Source organism: Mytilus californianus, unplaced genomic scaffold, assembly GCF_021869535.1.
Source record: "Mytilus californianus isolate M0D057914Y unplaced genomic scaffold, xbMytCali1.0.p SCAF_7, whole genome shotgun sequence".
Lineage (NCBI taxonomy): Eukaryota > Metazoa > Mollusca > Bivalvia > Mytilida > Mytilidae > Mytilus > Mytilus californianus.
In genome coordinates, this window is record NW_026262723.1 from 40,961,585 (window position 1) to 40,985,684 (window position 24,100).

At 31.9% G+C, this 24,100-nt stretch overlaps 1 protein-coding gene across 1 annotated transcript in view; it reads right to left on the reverse strand.

The window, feature by feature from the left end:
- Nucleotides 1–16,002: 16,002 nt before the first annotated feature.
- Nucleotides 16,003–24,100, reverse strand: part of LOC127708420 (QRFP-like peptide receptor) — a 70,028-nt gene continuing 61,930 nt past the window's right edge. Inside the window, exons 4-6 of the mRNA XM_052213291.1 lie at nucleotides 23,910–24,018; nucleotides 20,122–20,256; nucleotides 16,003–18,487 (exon numbers count right to left, since the gene is read on the reverse strand). Of these exons, the coding sequence (XP_052069251.1) occupies nucleotides 18,381–18,487; nucleotides 20,122–20,256; nucleotides 23,910–24,018 (351 nt within the window). The 3' untranslated portion in view covers nucleotides 16,003–18,380. The remainder of the gene's footprint in view (nucleotides 18,488–20,121; nucleotides 20,257–23,909; nucleotides 24,019–24,100) is intronic.

Genomic DNA, 24,100 nt, shown 5'->3' on the forward strand with positions numbered 1-24,100 from the left:
TTAAGGCTTGCCAAACTAAAACCAATCAGCGGTGAAATTGTAAAATACTGTAAAACCAATTAGTGTTTTAATCTTGTGGAAAATGTGTTTTGTTTGTTTTTTGGTTGTTTAACGTCCAGTGGCAAATGGTTCGTGCATGTTCAGGACGAGCAAGAACAAATTATCAATTAATACAATAGGTATGACCTGTATTAGAGGCCCATCGGGAATGAAGGTCGGGGAAACTTTTAATGCCACTGGAAAATTGGGGTATATTGGATTGAAATTTTGCCTTGCAACAAGCCACCTAATGGCCCCTCAAAGAGTTGTTGCGAGGGTTCTTAACATGCAGAGAGAGCAGCATTCTTTCTATATGATGCGAATTATACATCCAGCACAGCTAAACGGACGCCTAATTGGTCAAGGGTTTTACTGCCGGTCGGAAGATCAGGTGTGACCAGTTTTCTATTCCACAGTCAACTGATTTATACATCCTGTACAGCTAAACGGACGCCCAATTGGTCAAAGGTTTTACTGCAGGTCGGAAGAAGACTAAGAGTGACCAGTTTTCTATTCCCGTCACATTTGGGGTAAAATAAACTAACTGTCCGTTGAAATGTCTCATGTCACACCTTAAGACTGTATGCTAATATACGTTTTTTTTTTATGGGACTCCTTTTTCGTTAATAATAAGATCTAAAGCAGATATTCAGGACTTATTTTAAATCTATTAGTTATACACGTATGATTTTGGAAAGTCCAACATTTTACGGACTGAAGATTGTATTTGATACATGTAGCTGATATTGTTACAGTATAAAATTCACAATTTCGAATTTGACTTTTATTTACAAAACAAAAATATTTGAAAGTCGAAATTATTACTTTTGAAACTTTACCAATATCAGCAATAAAATACAATCTTGAGAGTTTCAAAACAAAATTTTGATGAAGTTTGATTATTACTCTCAAGAAAAAATGAAAAACAATACGTTATAAATTTCATGCGACCGAAGCGCTTTTCTGGATTTACCTTCATCAAAACGCTCAAAGCCGAATATTTGAAAGTCAAGGATGTATAAGAACCTAAACAGTTGAAGAGCTATATAATCAAAAAGGACCTAAAAAAAATAGCCAAATCCATCTAAGGTCAACCTTGTCTGAGGGAGTTCAAACCTTAGTTCAAGAAGTCGAAATTTCGACGTAAATTTTATATGAGACAACATTCATTTTGTAAAATAAGGTTTCAAAAGCGGTAAACTGTAAATATTGCCATACAACATTTTCTGTACACAGCTATTTCGAAGAGAGGTTATATTGTTTTATTTACAAAACTTGCAGACAATGGGTTAATCAGTAGATAATGAACATATTTTTGCCTTTGAAAGACGACCTTAAAGAGAAATTGGAAAAGTTGAGCTTTTATCATATTTAATCAGAAAGTTATTTGTCTCTAATTATAACGTAGAGGTTTCCGTCAAGGTTAATAAAGCGGTTGGTGTTTTCTCTCATTATATATTGAAATATGAATTTTACTTGTCATGTTATTCTTTCGTGTGTAACTACTCCAATAACACCATGGAACTTACCTGAAAACTTACCACAAAGTCAGTATGAAGACTATTTGTCTTCCATTCAATTCTAAGTATATATCTCAAATAAACACTAAGGCTGATACGACAGAAAAAAGAATAAACTTGATTGCATGGCATTGGATGCATTGACATGGTGAGCGGTTCACTTCCCTTCATGTCGACGACAGCCGGAACGAAATACAAACATGGCGATGTCAACTTTTCTTTGACTTGTGAGTTTTGAATGTCCTCTTGATATCTTTTGTCCTTTTTTACATATACCGGAGATTGGTAAATATGCTTCGATTCCTTTATGAGGAAACTTTTCATGCTATTTTCACATGTCTCAATCGGTGGGAGAAAAGTATTCTTCATCTCTAAGAAAAACTTTGTTCTCGGCAAATGATTGGTCGAAATTTCAATTATGACGTCAGATTTTCTTGATTTCTTCTAAATTTCTTATTTAGACGTCAAATTAAAAAGGCGACCATATCTGATGACGTCAAAACACAACTTTCTGCAAATCTTTGAAGAAGATAGATAAACTTGTTTAGATATTGTCTTAAAATAATAAGAGAAACAGATTCCACCACTACATCTCGTGTATTACGATAGTTCTCCACTCTCAACAGTTAAATTTTAAATATTTAAAGAGCTCGGCAAGCCTCGCGTTTTAAATATAAGAATTAAACTTTTTAATTTTGAAAAAAGAGGCGCAGATGATGATTGCCACTCATGCATTCCTTGTATGTAAACCAGGAATCTTTCTGACTTGAGTCCCCATAAACTTTTCAAATTCTGTGGTCAGTCTGAAACAAAATTGTTTATGGAATAGGACTTTGGTGATGACTGTGCTTCATCTGACAGGGTATAGACATCATACATTTATCTCAATAAACCAATGGAAATGAATGTTTTATTCCACTGCCTATACTTTGTTAGCTACGAAGTACCTGAACATAAAATAATAATTTACATACTTTTTTTCTGATCCGCTTTTCATAACTTAATAAAGGCAACAGTAGTAGTCATAATTCGATTAAGCAAAAACAAATCCTGGTAACAAACTAGAATTGAGGGAAACACATCTACTATCAATGGAAAACAACGGAACAACAGTAACACTGAACTACAACAAAAGCAAACGCCAACACGACATAATTTAAAACATTGATACCGATCAAAAGTTAATTACTTATTATTTTTGTTTTGATTTTAAGTCTGAAATAATTTTTTAACACGACAATGACTTTACCATCCTAATTTGAAAACGTTTGTACATTAACTGCGCGTAACGTCGCACGAGGAAGTCCCGATGTTCAGAGGGGAACACGAAGTTTTGTTCAATGTCACGGGGAATGGTTTCAAACAATCAGATATTGATTTAGCTATCAAATTTACCATACAGCGAAATATTTTCCTTCATTTCATCAATTATTTCCACCCACGAACAAGAGTGGCTCTAAAAGCTATAAGAGCAGAATTGTTTCCTCTTTTGAACATTTAAAGATACGTCTTATTTACTGATTGCAACATTTTGTCGGTATCTATTATATTATAGCTAATTTATTATGACAAAATAATTTATTAATTTATTAATAAATTTAACACCCGGCAAAAATGTATTCCTTTGCTTGGAAAGTCCCTTATCAAAGGCAAAATCAAAAGATCAAACACATCAAACGAATGGAAAACAACTGTCATATATCTGACTTGGTACAGGCATTTCCTTGTGTATAAAATGGTTTTATATCTGGCTAAACCTCTCACTTGTATGAAAGTCGCATTAAATTCCATTATATTGACAACAATGTGTATACAAAACAAACAGTCATAATAGGTAAAAATGTCAAATATAGGGGTACAGCAGTCAACATTGTGTTATAATCTTAACCACTATAAAAACAAACAAATATGCCAACAAAGAAAAACAAAATGGCATATAGACAAAGCACATAAGCAAAAATGAAAAACAAGAATACAAAAAATTACCATAGCACAATAACACAATGGCGGGATGTATAAGTACCTAGACGCGCCGAAATGTTATCACCAAAAATAGACTAAACAGTAAAGGTTAATAATTTGCAAAGACATATAAAAGAATACCGTAACACACAATTCAGATGATAAACAACGTCAGTACTTAGAATCTATACTTCAAGACCATCATGTATTATTTGTGAAGTTGATACGGAACCTTTATCAACAAGGTCTTAGGTGGAGAGAACTCATAGCAATTATAACGAGCAAAGCACATACCGTACAGTCAGCTTTGAAAGGACCCGACATGATAAAATTTGAAACAATTCAAACGAACAAAAAATAATGGCCTGATTAATTAAAAACGGTAAACGAAAAGCAGATATAACAGACAGCAAAAAACGACAACCATTGAATTATAGACATTGAAAAGCGCATTGAGCATGTGTCCGACTTTAAGCATGTTTGTGGGGGTCAGACACCCCCTTACCTTGGACAGTGGTGTAACAGCTCAGCGTAAACGTCAACTGTAAAAATCAGGTGAAAAGGTCTTGACTAATCCGATTGGAATGAAAATTAAAAATACCAATCAGTACTTGCTGTTACTGTTCATTTTGCGAATGGTACGCTAAGATGTCACTGCGAGAGAGATATTGGTCTTTTGATTGATGTTGTGATTGCTATTATGAATTATATGCATTGACAAGCGCATTAAGCATGTGTGTTCATTTTCGGAATGGTAGCCTCAGATGTCATTGCGATGGATTTACTTTTAATTAGATTCATATTAGATACCGCTTAAATGAGTCGGTCTAGACGTTAATTTGCTGTTTCCTTTGTCTACATGATTGACCTTAAGCTTGAGTGTGTGCAACTGTTATATACTTCCTTGTGCATTTAGAACCGCTGTATTACAACGTAATAAAGGCATTTATACCTCATCATGTTTTGAACAAATCAATATGTTTTTTTAAGGGTTGTTTTTATTTTACTTGAAACAAATCAAAAAGGGTTTCAGAAGGGAATATAAACGTCTAAGGGAGCAGGATAGAGATTTAAATTAAAAAAAAAAGCAGAACAAAATTTTTCATCCTAGCCTTTGAACCTAATAAAACATTGAAGAGCTGATATAAAAAATGCCAAAAAGTAGAGCAAAAACCCACATCAGGAATCTGAGCTTTGCTTGAGGGAGAAATGTTCTTTAATTTAAAATGATTTTTTAGATCTACAATTAATTCAACCAAATGTAGCTCTATTTGTATGCCATATGTGCCAGTTAAGAAATACTGATCTCCTGGGCTGGTCATGCCATCGATGGTTAACAGTCAATGTATATTTCGAAAGTTTTTGTTTGATTATGATTGGTTGTTGAACTTATATGAAAGAACTGCACTAAGTTCAACTAAATATGTAAAAGATCAAATATACCAGACTTATAATTTGATAGGCCAGACGCATTCGAATCAAAATAGTTGAAAGGCCAAATCATATATGAACCTGAAGACCATTTAAAACTGAAAATTCCGCGGGAAAACAATTGACAAATACGGCTATGGCAATCTATACCTAGAAGTAGACAAACCTTAGACTTATGATCCAACATCATGTCGATACTGTTTGCTGATACTTTAGCATTGCACAAGGTCATACGTTACTGAAGACTGTTTATGGCGTCTTTATACTTAATACGTTGGATGTGTACTGATTGATACTTTAGTCTAGGATTTATTTAATAATTGTAATTGGCTTTGGTCTAGCTTTCAGTAACTACGAGTACTCTTCTATTGGTGTTTTTTCTGTTTTATCTTAAACTAAGGGGTTTTTTTTAGGGGGGGGGGGGGGGGGGGGGGTATTTTGCGTCGTACTAATTTTTGTATAAAGCCAACTACAATTGATTTTTCAGTTTTTTCTTATGTTGTGCTGTTACACAACTGTCCAAGGTTTGGGGTATGGTTGAGCGCCCACAAACATGTTTGACCCCGCCACATTCTGTATGTGCCTGTCCCAAGTCAGGAGCCTGTATTTCAAAGGTTGTCATGTCGCTCCTATTGGTTTTTTAATAAATTATTTAATTAATGCCATTGGTTTTCACGTTTGAATTTCTCACATTTTTTCATGTCTAGACCTTTTATAGCCGACTATACGGTATGTTTTTTTTCTCATTGTTGAAGACCGTACGGTGACTTTAATTGCTAATTTCCACTTATTTGAAGTCTTGTTGATCATTGCCTCATTGGCAATCATACCACATCTCCTTTTTTATGTTAATGTTTTGAATATTTCAACAATTTATACACAGTTATATATTCTACATAGTTTCATATTTACACATATGCGTAGGAACTATCTTTTTTAAAATATGTACTACTTTCCAGTATGTTCTTTTTAGACAGGTTCCGATCTGGTGGTGTAACACCTTACAAAGTCTATCAGAATCATTTGCAAAGAATTTCCCTCAAACCGGGAGCGTCTTTAAATGGGAGTCAGGCGACAGTTTTTTTGGTTTTTTTTTTGACTCCATGTTGAAGACCTGACTGTTACTTTAAAATGAAGAACAGCAATTGAAGCGCTGTTTCATTGCTTTTTGTGTGTTTTTCGCTGTTATTGATGGATACCCTATATCCTTTGTTTTCTCTTACATTAAATTACAGAAAATAAATGATCAACAATATTTTATGTCAATACAAAGTGCTGACTACTGATATCCGTTCGTCGGTGACACTTAATGAATACCACTTTCCTAATCCTTTGCCAAAAAACCGTTCGTACATCGTAGAAAAGTTTGTAATGATATTTAGTTGTCCACACTATAGCGCCATTTTGACAAACGATCTTTGCAGGAAATATCTTTCAGCATAACGTTTTTCTCGTGACCGTTACTTCTTCTGCTTCGAGATTAAATGTTCTATAGCCCTTTTAATGTGTGCAGGTTTTTTTTCGAAATGTATTCTTTGAGATTATTATATTGCGTAGTTATAAAGCGCTAGAAGACATTCCGTTTTGTACAAAGGAGCAATATTTAAGGGGTCTCTTATTTATTTAACCTGCCAACATCCTTGATATCCTAGAAGTCAGGATTGATGCGTTTATTTGTTTTCGGATTATGTGATATTACCAGTAAGTTTGGAGTGCAAAGTAATCTTTTTATATTGTAAATTTTTAATGTATTCATATTTGTAGCAGAAGACCATTGTAAATATACAATTCGGAAGCTGATTTCGTTCTCAATTAATGAAAAAAAATCAGGTGACTTTTAAATGCATATTATAGACCTTTGAGTGATTAGTATCAATCTTGGTGAATTTTAATAACTTGAATTATTTATCATTCGTGCACAGTTAGATACATAAAAAAGAAAACTATTATTTACACTTAGACTGTTAAGAGATTTAAGACTCAAAATTAAATTGGTTACCTTATTTTTTCTTTTAATAACATGGATATGAAGTTTATTTTAATTGTGCATATATTTGTGTTTTTTTAATTTTTTTACTTTTTTGTTCGAGTTAATTCTTTAATTTCTTGTTGCTCTGATAAGCTTTATATATAACAGTTTTTAATATTGATTAATTCAAATAATTACACGGTATACATTATAAGTATTTATCTCTAAAGTTGCTCTCGTTTAGGTATGTGAACTATCTGCCACATGCTTGCAGGAAACAGAAAATGAACAAGTTGAAAATGCAATTAGTTTAAAAGCTAATGATGACTATTCAGATTCAATCCTGATGAGTGACTGATTCTGTCGGAAATTCTCCGTCGCCACCGATCATTTTATATCCGAATAAATGAAAATTGACGTCAACGAGTTTCCTTTTAATTACGAAAGATAATTTTGAACTAAAGTTTGCAGATTTTAATTGAAATTAACTTAATCTTCCAGAAAAATGTGATGGGTAATTTGCTGGTTATTCATTGTTATGCTACGATAAATCAGCACATCTGGTTAAATACTTCCAGGATAAATACTCTTTTTGTACTGAAAGTTTAAACAAAGTTGCTTTCTTTAAAAAAAAGAAAAACAATGCGTGAACCTAAGACCGCTGACTACCGGGTCACCAAAAGATTGTTGCTGAATTTGTGTTTGCTTTTGAATTGAAATATTTGAATGTGATTAGAAGAAGTCAGTTAAAAGTGTATATTTACATCTACTATTTGAATATACATTTTAAAGCTAGACTATTTTATTTAGTACTTGGGAATGTACATAATTTTCCCGATGATAACCCTTTTGCAAATCCAAATTTCTACAAACCGGATGACTTATGCAAATTGCACAAACCAATCGCAATATAAATTTATGCACTCAGTTTGCTTTATAATCTGGAATTCTGCATGCATTTATTTTATCTATCATATCTTTATATTTTGCTTCCTGCATGGACCTTCATGTTCTCAACTCGTTATTGAAGCTGTCTGTATTCATGGTAGATGTTAATTGTATAGATAAATCTAAAGTACAATTTCCATGTGCAATGAAACCTGTGGCATGCAACTAATTGGGACATCGTATAAAGATACTTTTTTGGTCTTATAAAACATCTTAAATTTTAAGGATTTCCTGATTTTACTTAAATCAATTCAAATATTCTACAGGGAAACTTGGTTTTGCCGAAGAATATCTTAATTCAGACATTTTATGAATACCTGTACATATCCTCAAAATAACCAATTTATATAAAAAGGTATGTAGATATAAAAAGATACCAGAATTAAAATGATGTTCGCCAGACGCCAGACTACAAAAAAGCATCAGTGACACTCAAACGAAAAAAGTTAAAAGGCCAAAAAAATTACAAAGTTAAGGAATCTATTCCTTGGGTAGACAATCCTTAGCTTTTCGAAAAGGTCAAAGTTTATTATAGGACAGTGACTCAAAAAAGGAACAAAAGAAAAACAGCTAGAGGTCAGAATACCGTAAGTAATGATGACCGTGCATGAAAGTCACATGTCAATCTCTTACAGCCGTGTCTTAAATTTAGATAAGAAAAACGAAAATGCGCATTCAGGAATGATATTAGTATTATTGGAATTTTTGAAAACGCAAACCGATAGTGTGTGTTTGAAATGTGATCTATAATGTGAATGAATCAAGACGTGTAGGATAGTTGAGCAACACAGTGAATACAATTTTCAAAACCGTACCATAGTACACATATGTAGATATTATAAGGTTAAACTATTAAAACAAACAAACAAAAATAGAATTGAAATTTTATAATAAACATAGTTTACGTTCTTGTAAATAATTTTTTTCCGAAATTTTATGTAATATCAATAAACACAAACGTCAAGTATTTACGGACGGACATTTTATTTATTTTATCAAATGAATCTATTTTTAAATTCTACCATTCCACTATATGAAAAGATTACTATACAAAATATGAGCAAAGACTTATAAATCCATACTAAAACAGTACAAAAAATTAACATTATGATAGTACCTAATTAAATTTTGTTATGATTATTGTAAATTATTATTACGTTTTTTTGTGAGCTGCAAGGATTTAAATCTTTTCGAATTGAAAACACACAAGTATTTTTATTCACGACCTTTTAAAATTTAAATATTTAAATAATTTATCTTACTTTCCGTTTTATGGATATATTACTATACAAAAAAATAAATAACAATTACTTGTAAAACCTTACTAAAACGGTAGGAAATAATTAACGTAGAAATATAATTATTATTGTTTATCAACATTTTGTTTTTGTATGATGCAAGGATTTATTCAGATTTAATTATTATGCATGTTTCATTTACAAATGAATATTTCAAAATACCAAAGCTGAGGATCTTGTCATATAAATACTTATTTCTTAATTGCAACTCTGAAAATATTCTGACTTCAATTTAATATTTAGTTTCTACAAAAACATAAATACAGTATATATTTTGTATATATTTCTTTGATTTCTATTGAATAAATAATATTGAATACTTTTGATAATAATATTATCTTTCTGTTTTCCGATCTAATATACACATTTAAACCAGAATGTTTTCTCCTTAGTCTATGATGAAAATACACACGTGGTTAAATCTTCAGACATAATTAGTTTACATGTTATCATGACAATGCACAGTACCACCTATAATTGACCTAGATACACACAGTGTACAGGGGTCGTTTTAAAACAAATATAATTGCGTTGTCATAATACTTGCTTAGAAACTTTCACATCAAAGCGCTTATAAACATTCACATTATTAAAAACACATATGTTTTGTGAAAAGGCAAAAAGGTTCTTATATTTAAATATCAAAGACGTAGATAACTAACTGTTTAAATGATCGAAAACTTTCGAGACGTTCCGAGAATTTAATTCCGACTTCCGGCCGAGAGATATCGAGTGGCCCATAGACACATCCAAAACTTGCCAATATATAAAAGAGGGACGAAAGATACCAGAGGGAGAGTCAAACTCATAGATCGAAAACAAACTGACAACGCCATGGCCAAAAATAAAAAGACAAACAGACAAATAATAGTACAGATGACACAACATAGAAAACTAAAGACTAAGCAACACGAACCCCACCAAAAACTGGGGGTGATCTCAGGTGCTCCGGAGGGGTAAGCAGATCCTGCTCCACATGTGGCACCCGTCGTGTTGCTTATGTTATTACAAATCCGGTAAATAGTCTAATTCGGTAAGTCACATTCGTGAAAAGGGAAGGGTATTGTAGTTACGACATAAGGAACATATCCGATATCATCTGTGAAACGGTTATTCCATAACGGTCAACCAACTCGTGATGGCGACCGTAAAATTTGACCCTCATGGGGTTTCACGCAAAAATTCGTAAGATAAAATACTCAGATAAGCAAAAACAAGAATAAGAAACTTCCTCAATAATTTCACATTTTACACTCTAAGAAGTCTTTCTTTAAAAAAAAAAAACATGTTACTCTAAAAAAGAATTTTTATTGATATGAAAGGTCAGTAAATATTACTATCCATATTATTCGTTATTGTGTCATTATTTTAATAAATAAGCTTATATCGCTTATAGTTTTGAAACCAAACTATTGAAAGGGGACTCTAAATGAAATATATAACTTTTAATATGTGAAAAAAATAGTTTAATAAGTTATCTTTATAATTTGACAAATATCTCATTTAGCTATTTCGAAAACAATTCAATTATGTATATTTGAATTTAAAAGATACAGATTCCTTTTAATTTTTTAAAGTCTGTGACGTCAATAAGTTTCCTTTTAAATTTCAAAAGGTATTTTTTAACTCAAGTTTTCAGATTCTGATAGGAAGTAACTTAAAAATTTGAATGGGTAATTTGCTGGTTATTGTAAAAAATTCTTAGATAAAATATTCAGATAAATAAAAAACAAAGAATACAAATCTTCCTGATGATTTTTAGATTGCACGAGATTGGACAACTCAAAGAAGTCTTTCTTGTCAAAAACATGTTACTCTAGAAATGATTTTTTATTGACATGAATGGTCGGTAAATATTAGTATCCATATTATTCGTAAAAGTGTCATTATTTCAATCAATATGCATATAACGTTGAAAGTTTTGAAACTGAACTATTGAAACGGAGTTTTCATAAAATATAACTATTCACATGTAAAAAAAAAATAGTTTAATAAGTTATCATTTATAATTTTACAAATATCTCATTTTCTAACTATTTCGATTACAATTTAATTACGTCTATTTAATTTTAAAAGATACAGATTCCTTTACATTTTAAAATCTGTTGACGTCATTGAGTTTTCTTTCAATAACGATATGCAATTTTGAACTTAATTTTTCAGATTCTAATTGAAATTAACTTAAACTTCCAGAAAAATGTAATGGGTAATTTGTTGGTAATTCATTTTTATGCTACGATAAGTAATTTGTACATTATCGATAAAGTATATACTATATACTGTTTGTACTATCAACTACAAAATCATTTTGTTGGCGTCTTTGTTGTGCTCCTTACGCAGAAACTGCTCAAACAGAGTTATGAGGAGGAAAGATTAAAAATGACACCCTGTAAATTTTACGGACATCATCACAAATTGATTGATCTATACGATGTGTCTGTGTCTAAACTAACTAACGACATTTTTACCACGTCTTCGATTGTGGTTTATCATCTACGTCGTCTGATCTGCTAAGTACCAAGCGTGACCTATTCCCGAATATTACTGTTTTCCCCGAGTGTGAATTCGCATTGCTATTAGACGTGGCTCGGTATTTATACATCCAACATTTATGTATTTAGTTGCGATGTTTCGTTTGTAATTCTGGATATTGTGTTATGTCTTATCGTTTGTGTTTTGAATTCTATTTTTATTTTATACATGTATGTAAAAGTTAAGATAATTAATCAGCTAGTTCATTTATATGATTTTTAGTTTTCAGCTACTATATGCACAGGATTAATTAGTTTTTACAGTTTTGATTTAAAAGTAAAAACCGACATGGTTAGAAAATACAAATAATTATACCATTACTAACACAATTCTATATCAATATTCTTGTAATGGTTAGAAAATACATAAAATAGCACCATTACAACCATAATCCCAATTTTATATTTTATTTTTAGAAATTTACCTGTGACGTCACTTTTTGTGGCTTTGATACATTCGTGTGACGCACAGTTCATAATTCTATTGTGGTGTTAATGAGAGGTGTCCGTTGTTTTTCTGTGGTTTACATGTCGTAATGTATTGTTTTATTATTGATTTATAAAATTGAGAATGGAAATGGGGAATTTCATGTTTGTCTCTGTCCTGAGTGTTCTTGCGTTTAGTTGTAATGTATTCCTGTCACGTAATGTTGTAATTTAGCTGTATTTTTAACATTGCCATATAAGCGGGAGGTTTGGCTAGCCACGAAACCAGGTTCAACCCACAATTTTTTTTCTTAAAATTTCCTGTACCAAGTCAGGAATATGGCAGTTGTTATCAAAAAGATCGTTTCTATGTATGTTGGCGTTTGTTTTTGTAGCAGTTCACTGTTTATGTTGTTCCGTTGTTTTCCTCTTATAGTTGATATGTTTTCCTCGGCTTTGGTTTGTGACCCGAATTTGTTTAAGTTAAATCGATTAATGACATGTTGAACAGCGGTATACTACTGTTGCCTTTATTTAGATTTATTTTAATGTTTGTTTGAATTTTTAATCAGTTGTTTGTATGTTTGTGATGCATGTTTACACAGTTTTGGCTGCTGTATCCCAATCATAGAAACAAATTGAAAAAAACACGTTTAATAATGTCATGCGTCCGAAGCGCTTTTCTGGATTTACCTTCATCAGGAACGCTCAAAGCCAAACATTTGAAATCCGAGGGATGTATAAGAAGAGCTATATGACAAAAATACCTTAAACAAATAGCCAAATTTATCTAACTTTGCCTGAGGGAGTTGAAACCTTAGTTTCTTTATAATTTCAAAATTTAACAACGGGTAATTTTAGAAAGGTTTGTTATAAATCATGTCAGTACCGAAGTACTGACTACTGAGCTGATGATACCCTCGGGGACTGATAGTGCACCAGCAGAGGTATCGACCCAGTGATGTAAGATTACCTAAGCTTTATTTTGCAATCGGATATTTTGGATCCTCAATGCTCTTCAACTTCGTAATTAATTTGATCTTTTAACTTTTTGAGTTGAGCGTCACTGATGAGTCTTTTGTAGACGGAACGAGAGTTAGGCGCACCCAATTTTAATCCTGCTATCTTTGATTAGTTTATTGTCACATTAACCTATTATGACTGTTTGGTTGCTCACCAACTTGTGTCAAGATAACGAACTATATACAACTGTCATACAATTTAGAGATTTAGTTAGGTATATAACCATTTTAATTACTCCTTATCAGTGACGCTCAAATAAAAACAATACCTTAAAAGGCCAAAGAAATAAGAAGTTTAAGAGCATTGAGGACCAAAAATTCCGAAAGGTCTTGCCAAATACATATAAGGGAATCTATTCCCTAGGAGGAAAATCCTTAATATTTTGAACAATTCAAAGTTTTGTAAACAGTAAATTTATAAATATGGAAATATCAATGATAATTCAGAAGTGCTGGATAATGGGTTTGTTAAACCCTGGAGGCGGAAACCTCCAAAAACAGTGGCATTGACCTAGTGGTTGTCAAAAAAAATAATCAAAATACCAAGCTTATAATTTTGTACGCCAGACGAGCGTTTCGTCTATAAAATACTCATCAGTGAGGATCGGAATAAAAAAAAATTAAAACGCACTACTAAGATCTTGTGTATTAAAATGTTTAGTAAGTATTTAGTACAGGCAAATGATTTGTTAAGTGTCTATGTCTTTATCAAACGTTTAACATACTAACCCAAATCGTAAGACATTCATTATTTAGCAGATAAATGATACACCATTCTCTTTTCATGCTTCTCTAGGAATATGTACCTCGATTAATCATTACAACTTTGTAACTGAAACATGATATTTAGACTGAGTGAAAATTCGCAGGGCGGGTGATGCATAGCAGAAGACGCCTACCCTTTCGACACAATGAGTCTCGCTTCTTTTAGAGTTCATGCGATCCCTTAGGTTTTGTTTGTTACCTTGATTTGTCTTTCCTAATCGATTTACGAGATTTGGACACTACTGTCGTCTTACTTGATTCCCCTTTTCAAATCCCCAAAGAGGAATGTTGGATTTATCTGTTGGCATTGCAACCAGTTTGATACTATGATAAACATTAGAAAATGCAAACTTTAATTGACTTATTATGATTCAAAATTAAAGTAATGCATATGTCCTTGCAATAACTTGCATCACGACATTTTTGTAACTCTAACACAAATATACTGCTATAAAGGCGATTTTTAATTTGTATCTGAATGAATCTATAGGTCTCCAAAGATGAAAGGTGAATGGAGGTACGGCACCCAGCAGTTAATCAATATATATTCTATCTGGAGGCATTTATCAAAAATCTGAGACAACATTTTGTAGCTTGTGTATGGTCAATTAGAGGGATGAAAAAGTAAAATAACAAAAATACAGAACTCCAAGGAAAATTTAAATCGGAAAGTCCTTTTTAAAATGCTAAAATCAAAAGCTCAAACACATCAAACGAATGGAAAACAACTGTCATACTCCTGACTTGGTACAGGCATTTCCTTATGTAGAAAATGGTGGATTAAACCTGGTTTATAGCTAGCTTGACCTCTCAACAATGTGTGAACAAAACAAACAGACACAACAGGTAAAAATGTCAAAAATAAGGATACAGCAGTCAACATTGTGTTAAAACCTTAATCACTATAAAAACAAACAAATATGTCAACCAAGAAAAACAAAATGGCATATAGACATAGCACAGAAGCAAAAATGAAAGACAAGAACACAAAAAATGACCACAGCATAACAACACATTGGCGGATGCATAAGTACCTAGACACGCCAAAAGGATATTACCAAAAATGAACTAGAGAGTAAAGGTTAATAATTTACAAAGACAAATAACAGAACACTTTAACACGTAATTAAGATGATAAACAACGTCAGTACCTAGAATCTATGCTTCAAGACCATTATGTACTATTTGTGAAGTTGATACGGAATATTTATCAACAAGGTCTTGATATCTTCCGGTGAACTTTTTTTCTAGAAAAAGGACGAGACGTTCTTTGACATAACCCTGGTTCATCAACATTCTGCTTAGACACTGGTGGCGTTTTATAAAGTCTGGATAACACCTGCAAGCTCTTGAATACCGAATGAGTTGGGAAATGTATATCCATATGCAGGTGCAGTTGGTATATTGCTACTAAGGTGGGGAAACAAATTTTTACTACCATTTGACCTGAATGTGCTATTTCGGAAGAGCACGTTTTTGGCAGTATATGAGCTACATTTCTAATGTATCATACCAAAAATATCTGTATCTATAGATGAAGATAGAAAAATATTCAGCTTTGAAATGAGCTAAAGATTTTAAAAAATCATTGAGTAGTTTAGGAGAAATAAACCTTTAAAGACTGTTGGTTGGAGTAAAAAAAGTCTGACTGTAGTGCTACCTTAAAGAACCATTCTAAAAGGATAAGATCTTTAGTGATTTACAGGTTATCACAGTTTCACAATAGCAAGTTACTGAAAAAATTGCTAACAAAGTGATTGACAGCATTTCGCAACCAAAATTAAAATGGAAAATTGAAAATGTTAATTAATACGTCATTGTTACAAATCGTTCTTTCATCCCACGAAATCCACAAAAATATGGCACTGATTTATCAATCACAAAAGACGGACTATCTGAGAGAAGGCTAAAGAAGATCAACGATTATCAACAGTATAGATAAGTAAACCTAAAGCCCTGAACAAAAACCAGAATGGCGGCTACGTTTCATTTCACCTATTTACGAACATAGGAATTGGTTCATTTAGAATGATGACTACAACATAAACTTGAAATGTAAAAAAGACTCTATCAAAATGATAATAGTAAGGAAACAATAAATATACTTTATTAATTCACAATTGTAAAGATCCAGTACATAGGAAAGGGTCTCATGTAAAAATCAGCACAACATTTTAAACATATGAAAAGAACAATATTTACATTGTAAAAATAAAAAGGTTGCAAGGATCAGTTGAAGTAATTATCTATATAAATGAATTGGTTTTGAACAACATATAAGTTTGTGTTTACAATCATAACAATTGTACCTTTGGGGACCTCTGATACAACTTACTATATTACTTCAGTTGGTTTTATAGGTTTTTTTTCTATTAACTGATACATGATTGTTAGACGATTCTATGAATATTAGATATTTTCCTATTCTGGTTCTGGTAACCCCGTTGACTATTCCTTTCGGTTTGATATATATACTAGTTCATAGAGAAGTTTCTAATGGAATCTGTTTTCCCTATCCAGCTCACGCTTTGTACCTCAAAACAAGACCATATTGTGTTCTAGTTATTAATGCCAGATAATTTTATCAAAAAATATGCGTACGAAATGTTTTAGTTAGAAAATTGAAAGATGACTTTTATTTCTAACTTTAAATTTGTTTATAGTTGGTGTTTTATTTTGTTTTTTAATATAGAATTGATAATTTTACAAAAAAATGCTGAAAATCGATTTATTCAGTTTTTCAAACTATCAAAACAGATGTCATAATTCTAAAATAGCACAAATGCTTTAATTCATATGGATTCATATACATAGTTAATGTTTTTATGTTTACAAATTGCATCAAATCTTTGTATCGTTATTAGTATATATTTCGTATAAGTGTTTATTAAGTACAGTCTGACATTGTACAAGTTGTACCAAATTAAAACATGACGAAGACTGTGTTATTCCGAAGAGGCATGTTTGTACTTTTAAGAATTATTTTTTAAGTGAACCATCACAGACAGGTCTCCTAAAACATATCGCGATAGTCCTTGTTGTTTAAAAATGAGAGACGTTGTAATATTGATATGACAGATCGATTGGACAAAAATGTGGGTGGTAATACATTTTGTTTTTAAGGAAATATTAATGCAAATGTATTCACACGTCTAGGAACTTGTTCGTTTATTTTATCAACTTTTTTTATTTGAAGAACATTTGAACATGTAATGATAAATTATTGTAAATATCAATTTCTTATATTCTTAGCGTTTTATTGATACTTTTTCTTGACTGGTTGATTACATCTTAAGTCAATTTTAAGTCAGCCTGTTTTCTACCTTTCTTTCGTCATAAATTATGGGTTTGCCATTGTGACGTCACAGAAAAGTGTCCTTGACTCATGACGCCTCAAAAAGACACTTTTTTATTAGGAAGAATGACCCTTGCAAAATATGATCAAGTATGACCTTCTAAAACGGTAAAACATATTCATTCTGTAGATTTTTGGAGTGTTAAATTTTAACTAATTAAAATAAAAGTTACGCAAGCTTTGCGTATTAAATTAGAAATAACTCAATTTCAAAAATATCGCACCAGATTAATTGCAATACTAGATTCTAAGTCTAACATATGAATCGATATTATATGTATTCCTACCTTAAAAAGAACAAAAACGATAACAGATTTATTCTTCACAAGGCAGCCTTGTGCGTATTTGAAGCTGTTTGCTACTGACCCCCTGCGGATTCATTGAGTGTCAGTAGCAAATCATATAACGAATTTATCGCACAGGGGACTTTTCCTGACAACTTTTGTATAAAATGTTGAAAATAAGCAATCAAACACAATAACAGTTATAGAAGACGTGACATTATGATACCCCTATGAAATATACTGACCCTCTTTGAATTCATTGGGGTCTCCACATGACGGCGTTAAACAATCACATCGTCACTAATTTACCTTAGGTGTGATAATCTAAGAAAATAGTTCTTTTCACTGCAGCCTTATATTGAAATTAAGGCTTAACAATTGCAACGCGTCTGGCGTATTAAATTATAATCCTGGTACCTTTGATAACTAATTAGAAGAAAGCTTTCATGATTTTTTAGTTTCAAAATTAGAATTATCAAAGTTATGAAAAATAAAACTATAAAGTAGCATGATTTACATCATAGGTGTATGAGGGTCTGGATGAGGTTTACAAAATGGAGATTAATTTGCAAAACATATGGAATAAAGGGCTAAAAAACAAAAATAGGGAACAATAGTCCAACAAAATATAGAGTAGAAAAAATAACAGGGTTTTAGAATAGAAACGAGAATAGAGAATATTGGGCAAAATAAAAATATAGAAAAAAAGCGTAAAAAATAAAAGACTGCAGAAATGTAGGACCCCCATCCAAACCCTCATGTATATGGAATGTAACAAGCATTTTATAGGAAATAAAGTAAATCCTGAAAATGAATTATCTATTCTTCTTTTACATGCCATTGTCCGATGAACTACACACTAAATTGTTCAATTCCTCGTAAATAGCCATCTTACTGCATGCCTGAGCTGACCCGTTCCAAGCATCACGTGTCTTTCCTGAATAAAATCAAATTAGGTAAACATTATCACTGAACATTCCTTAAAATGTAAAACATGACAGATAAAATACTAAGGAGAATTGCAACAGCTGCAAATGACATCCAGAATGATAAATTACTAATCTCAATTGTGATATAACAAAGGGAAGCTTTTGGCTGTCCAGATAACAATGTTTGATTGTTAACAATACCGTATTATTGAATAAATTAAGCCTTTGATTTTCTTATGTATGGGTCTCTTCTTCTGTAAGCCAAACAAAGAACATTGTTAATTCATATAACTTATAGGAAAACAATTTTACCATCTGCGATTAGTTAATTCAGTAACTAGATTATTCAAAAAAGTTCACCTCTTAAGATAAATACGAACAATAACATGAATTCATCAAGTGTGTTACAATTGTGTATGTTACAATACCATGTTAAGTATCCTTAGATTTTTAATGTATCTATCTCTTCTTCTGAAAGCCAAACAGAAAACAATATATATATGTATAAATATATATATCTTATCAGAAAACAATTGTACCATCTACGATAAGTTCATTCAGTAAGTAGGCCAATCAAAAATTCACCTCCAAAGATGAATTCGTGCAATAACATGAATTCGTGAAATGTTTTTTTATTGCGTATGTAACGAAGACGCTACCGATTACTTATTTACTGTTGTCATCTGAATGTGTATAATATTTTGTCCAAATATTTGTTTTTGGCATAGCGAAGAACATACTAATAGGTTTTGTGTTGTTTTTGTTTTACTTTTGTATGCAAGAATTATTGTCTTTCATCTAACAAAACGTCTATTCCTAAACTGGATTTAAAATAGTTAACACTCTTTAAGTACTTTGAGTGGTGTTCATATAAAAAAAAATACCCAAAGTCGCATTCATGTTGCAAGCAATGAGTCCATTACTATGAAATGTTCGTCATAAAAAGTGTACATTAGTGTAAAAAATCACCAATTTACCCTGTCGTCGCAACCGGTCACGTTTCTTTTTGGATTCCATGCGATTCCCTCAGTTACTTTTTGTAACTTTGATTTGTCTTTTCCTAATCGATTTATGAGATTTCAACATCGGTAATCCTGCTACTGTTGTCGTAATTTATTTCATCATAAGTTACTGCAGCAGGGTTCCATGTATCTATATTATTCAGTTACAATAAGGGAAAAAGATCAAGATAAAGACTATCGATTGATCCTGGTATGCTTCTAATAAACGAATTTGTTTGTTTTAATGGTGGAATATTTCCTATTTCGATTTGTACATTGAACTTTGTTCAAAAAGACTAAATTAATGTTGTAAATAAACTCATAAATGATACCAGGATTAAAATTTTGTACGCCAGACGCACGTTTCTTCTACAAAAGACAAATCAGAGACGCTGAAATCAAAAAATTCAAAAAGGCCAAATAAAGAACGAAGTTTAAGAGCTTTGAGGACCCGAAATTCCGAAAGGTTTCCCATATACAGCTAAACTATTCCTTGGGTAGAAAATCATTAGTATTTCGAAAAATTCGAAGTTTTATTAACATATTATATGAATTTATAGTTATCACCATATTAATGATAATTTAAGTCAACACAGAAGCGCTGACTACTGGAAACTGTTTTACCATTTGTCAACCCTTACCATTTAAGGTGAACGATGATTCCTCTTTAAATACTCTTCCTCTCGATAAACTTGTCACAACAGTTGTAGAACTATCATCTAGTCTTGACACACTTGTGTATCTCTTCTTATATAAACCAAACATCTGTTTAAAGCCTGAAAATTAACAGAACACACCTCTTAAACAATACCTCAAAATTTAATTTACTGTTTTCATTCAACAGTTTAATTTGCATCTTATGTTACACGATGTGTGCCACATCATCTGTAAACTTACCCTATCGGAGTACGTAAGTATACCGACAGTTTTGAATTGCTTTGCATTATCTATCTATATTTTTGTATTATATATAAATCATTGTGCTCTTTGCCTTTTGTATCTTTTCTTATATGTTAGTATCTGTCCAATTTCGATATACAATTTATGGTTTTTAACTTGGAATAATTATATTTTCTTTTATATTTACCTCGCTTTTACTTCAAATTTAAGAAATTTGGCATATATCAATGTATGATCACAGATCCGTTTAATAAGAACTTTTTAAAAGGTCAAGCAAACAATCATGTAAGTATCACAGTACAACAAACTATATTTCTTTAACATATCAGTCAAATTTTCTCCGGAGGTTCACTGGAGTATAGAAATATGGCAACTTCTTGCCACCGGCATTAAATTCAGCTAAAATTCGGCGTCCGTTTGGCAATCTAGATTACCCGCCCTATATTCCGATCAACCGTCTTATCAGAATACATCTATTGAATGTCTTGTTAATTTGCTCTTTTTTTTTGAATATCCATGAAATATTTGAAACTGGACGTTAGGAAAATTTCAATCAATCTGAAAATATGGTTGTCACTATATGAAATTTGTCATGCATCTGTTCAATTGGAGAAAGTTTTTTGTTGCGCCTTTGACTAGACATAATTAACAATTCAGTGATATATTTGACGTCAAGGAACACATGACATTAATCTTGGTATGAACAGAAGTCCATATTATCAAATAAAGATTCCAACTCCCTTAAGCAAAGCTGACCTAAGATGAATGTTGCTATTCTTTTAGGTCATTTTTAGTCATATAGTTTATGCATCCGGAAAAGTGCTTTCAAATGTTACCAAGAAACATATAATTTTTCCAAAAGTTCTAATGTTTTGTTTTCAATGTTGTTTTGTGTATTGTGTCTGTCTTAAAATGTCCTCTGAAATTCTTTGTGTGATATCTCTGATAATTGATTCGCTTCCCTAATCGTCTGAATGTTACATTTTATTTTATAAAGCTACAGATGATGGTCTGTTAAAGGACATTCATACAAACGGCGAATACCACTATAACTGCATATCCGCACGACCACATGAGTTCATCTCGTTTTTTGTCGAGTTGGTTTTGTTCAATTTTTTGTTTACTGTGTAGTTTTATGTCGCTTGTTGATAGCATTTTGCGGTTTTATTCCTTTGACTAGTGTCGTTTTATTTTTTTACTTCTGTTTCGTTCTTGCCTTTTTGGTAATTTTGTTCGTTTTCGTTACTAGGTATTTCAAATAGAATTTAGAAGATTGAAGACTAACTAGAAGTTAATGGACCATTAAAACAGAACTATACAGGATATGTTTTTTATATTTGATTCCAAATATCAAATATTCATAAAAGAAATTCCAGGCTACATTAAACAACATGAGGACGATAAAAATTAGCCATTGAAATATTGTATTTTCAATGTAATGTCGATTTATATTGAAAAAAGTTCAACCTTCTTCAGTACAGAAATGAACAAGACTTAATACTACTCATTTTGTGCAGCAGTATTTAATCATACGAATTAAGGAAAACTGTCAGTCGATATCTCCAAGTTGACACGAAGAACTCTGGTCACAAACGTTGAAAGTAAGTGTCAGGATAATGCACAAATAACTGTATGGATTTGTATCTGTCTGGTCCAGTTATAAACGTTATTTTATTGGATCTAATTAATATTACGTTCATTTGAGGTTGTTGACATTGGATTCATTTATATAAACTAATCAGATAGACGAAAATCATTTGAAACAGATATATGTATACAACAAACAAAGGAAAAGTTTTGTTATTTGAACATTATAACCTGCTGTTTCTGTAATGTATATCTATTTACTCAAAGAGAGACACTAAATATCACAATGTAGATATTGAAGTCAATTGGGCTTTCATAATATATATCTTAATTAAGATCCGGGGATCATGCTGTATATGTTACTTCATCGGATTCTTTATGGAACTTTAGATAAATGAAACTGCCATGTTTTCTTTATTTTGACGAGCTTACAGAGACAGTGATCAATCAGAGTTGACACATGAAGCATCATTAGGAAGTTCTACATTTCCCCAACAAAAGTTTCCGTCATAAATGTGTCGCCTTTCCAAATGATGTATATGCTATTTATTTGATAATTCACAGTTATAAGCAAAATTTATTTTTATTGGAAAAAGACCTTTGCACTTGCATCTCGGGCACATGGGCTTAGAATACATGGTTATAGCAGCATATAATACAAACAATATTTACAGTAACTGCATGAAAGTTCTTCAACAGTCTAACTGGGTTTGTACTTACATAATCAACATAACGGGACCACATATAAACAGGATATGTTTAGCGTTCAGCAGCAGCTGAGATCACCCCGGTTTTAAGTCCGGTTTGTGTTGTTCAGTTTTCAGTTTTCTTGCTAAGGTTTTTATACTGTTGTTTGTCTTTTGATCGTTTTCGTTTTATGCCATGGCGTTGTCAGTTTGTTTCAACTTATGAGTTTGAATGTCCCATTTGTATCTTTTACCTCTGTTTTGAATGGGGTTCGTTTACTTCTATTTATAAGTTTTTCTTCTTTTGGTCATAGTGTAGTTTTTCCTTAAATTTTGTTTGAATGACCGTGTTGTGTACATTTTTATGTGTCGCTGATTTATCCCCAAAAAACTAATTGGTAGGTACCGCTTACAATAAACCTTGAGATCGTCTTGGTCTCTTTATAGGATGAAAAGCGTTTTAGCATAGATCACGTTGAAGTAACTATCAGGTTGAAGAACAGCTCTTCGGACAACCTTTACATCCTTATTTCAATTATATGTTTCAAAAACGATGTAATTTGTCATATTGCGCTCTGAGTGTTACTTTAAACCTTATCAAATCCGCTGTATTTTGCAAAATTAAGCAGTTAAAACATGCTGTTTTTTTCTAAAGTACATAACGCATATTCGACTAAAAGATAATTTAACAGAACTTAGAAGAAATAACATTGCCAATCTTTAGCATTTTTGGTACTGGTAAAAATCCAAATATGAACGCACCGAGTTATGGTGCAGGGAATTCTATCATTGCATAGATTGCAAACATTCACACTTGTAATAAATCCCGAGCCATCATACAAAAAAGGCGTTGTCAGCAAAATGCAAAAACGAAGTAAGAACCCGAAGAAAAATAATTAGTCCCATATAGAAAATAAGGAGATGCGGTATGATTGTCAATGAGACAACGTTCAACCCAAGTTCAAATGAAGTGGATGTGCATAAATTTGAATTTAAAGAAATACAAAAAAAAAAAGGTAATAATGCAAACTATTAGTAGACAGCTCTCTCATCAGCAAATACCCATAGCTGTAAAGTATAAGGGCATACACTACAAGCACGGGGACACATTCTACAGCATCCACACAGCACGAGCAACAAATCCTGCATTTTCTACTTTATTTGCATTAAAAGGTAATAGAATCAATAAAGAGCAGTGTATGGCTTTTCAATATCACACCCGTATCAACCAGAGAACAAACTCTTCAGAATCTTACCTTTTTTAAAGTTGTCGTTAAAACCGGCATAAATCATTGGATTTATTGAACTGTTGGCAAAGGCAAGAACATGCGCAAAGAAACTAAGTTGTTCATACCATTGTTCAAGCTAAAATAAACAATAACTTTTTCAACATGTTATTTGATTTCAAAATAAAGAACAATTACTGATAAGTCTAGATACAATATTG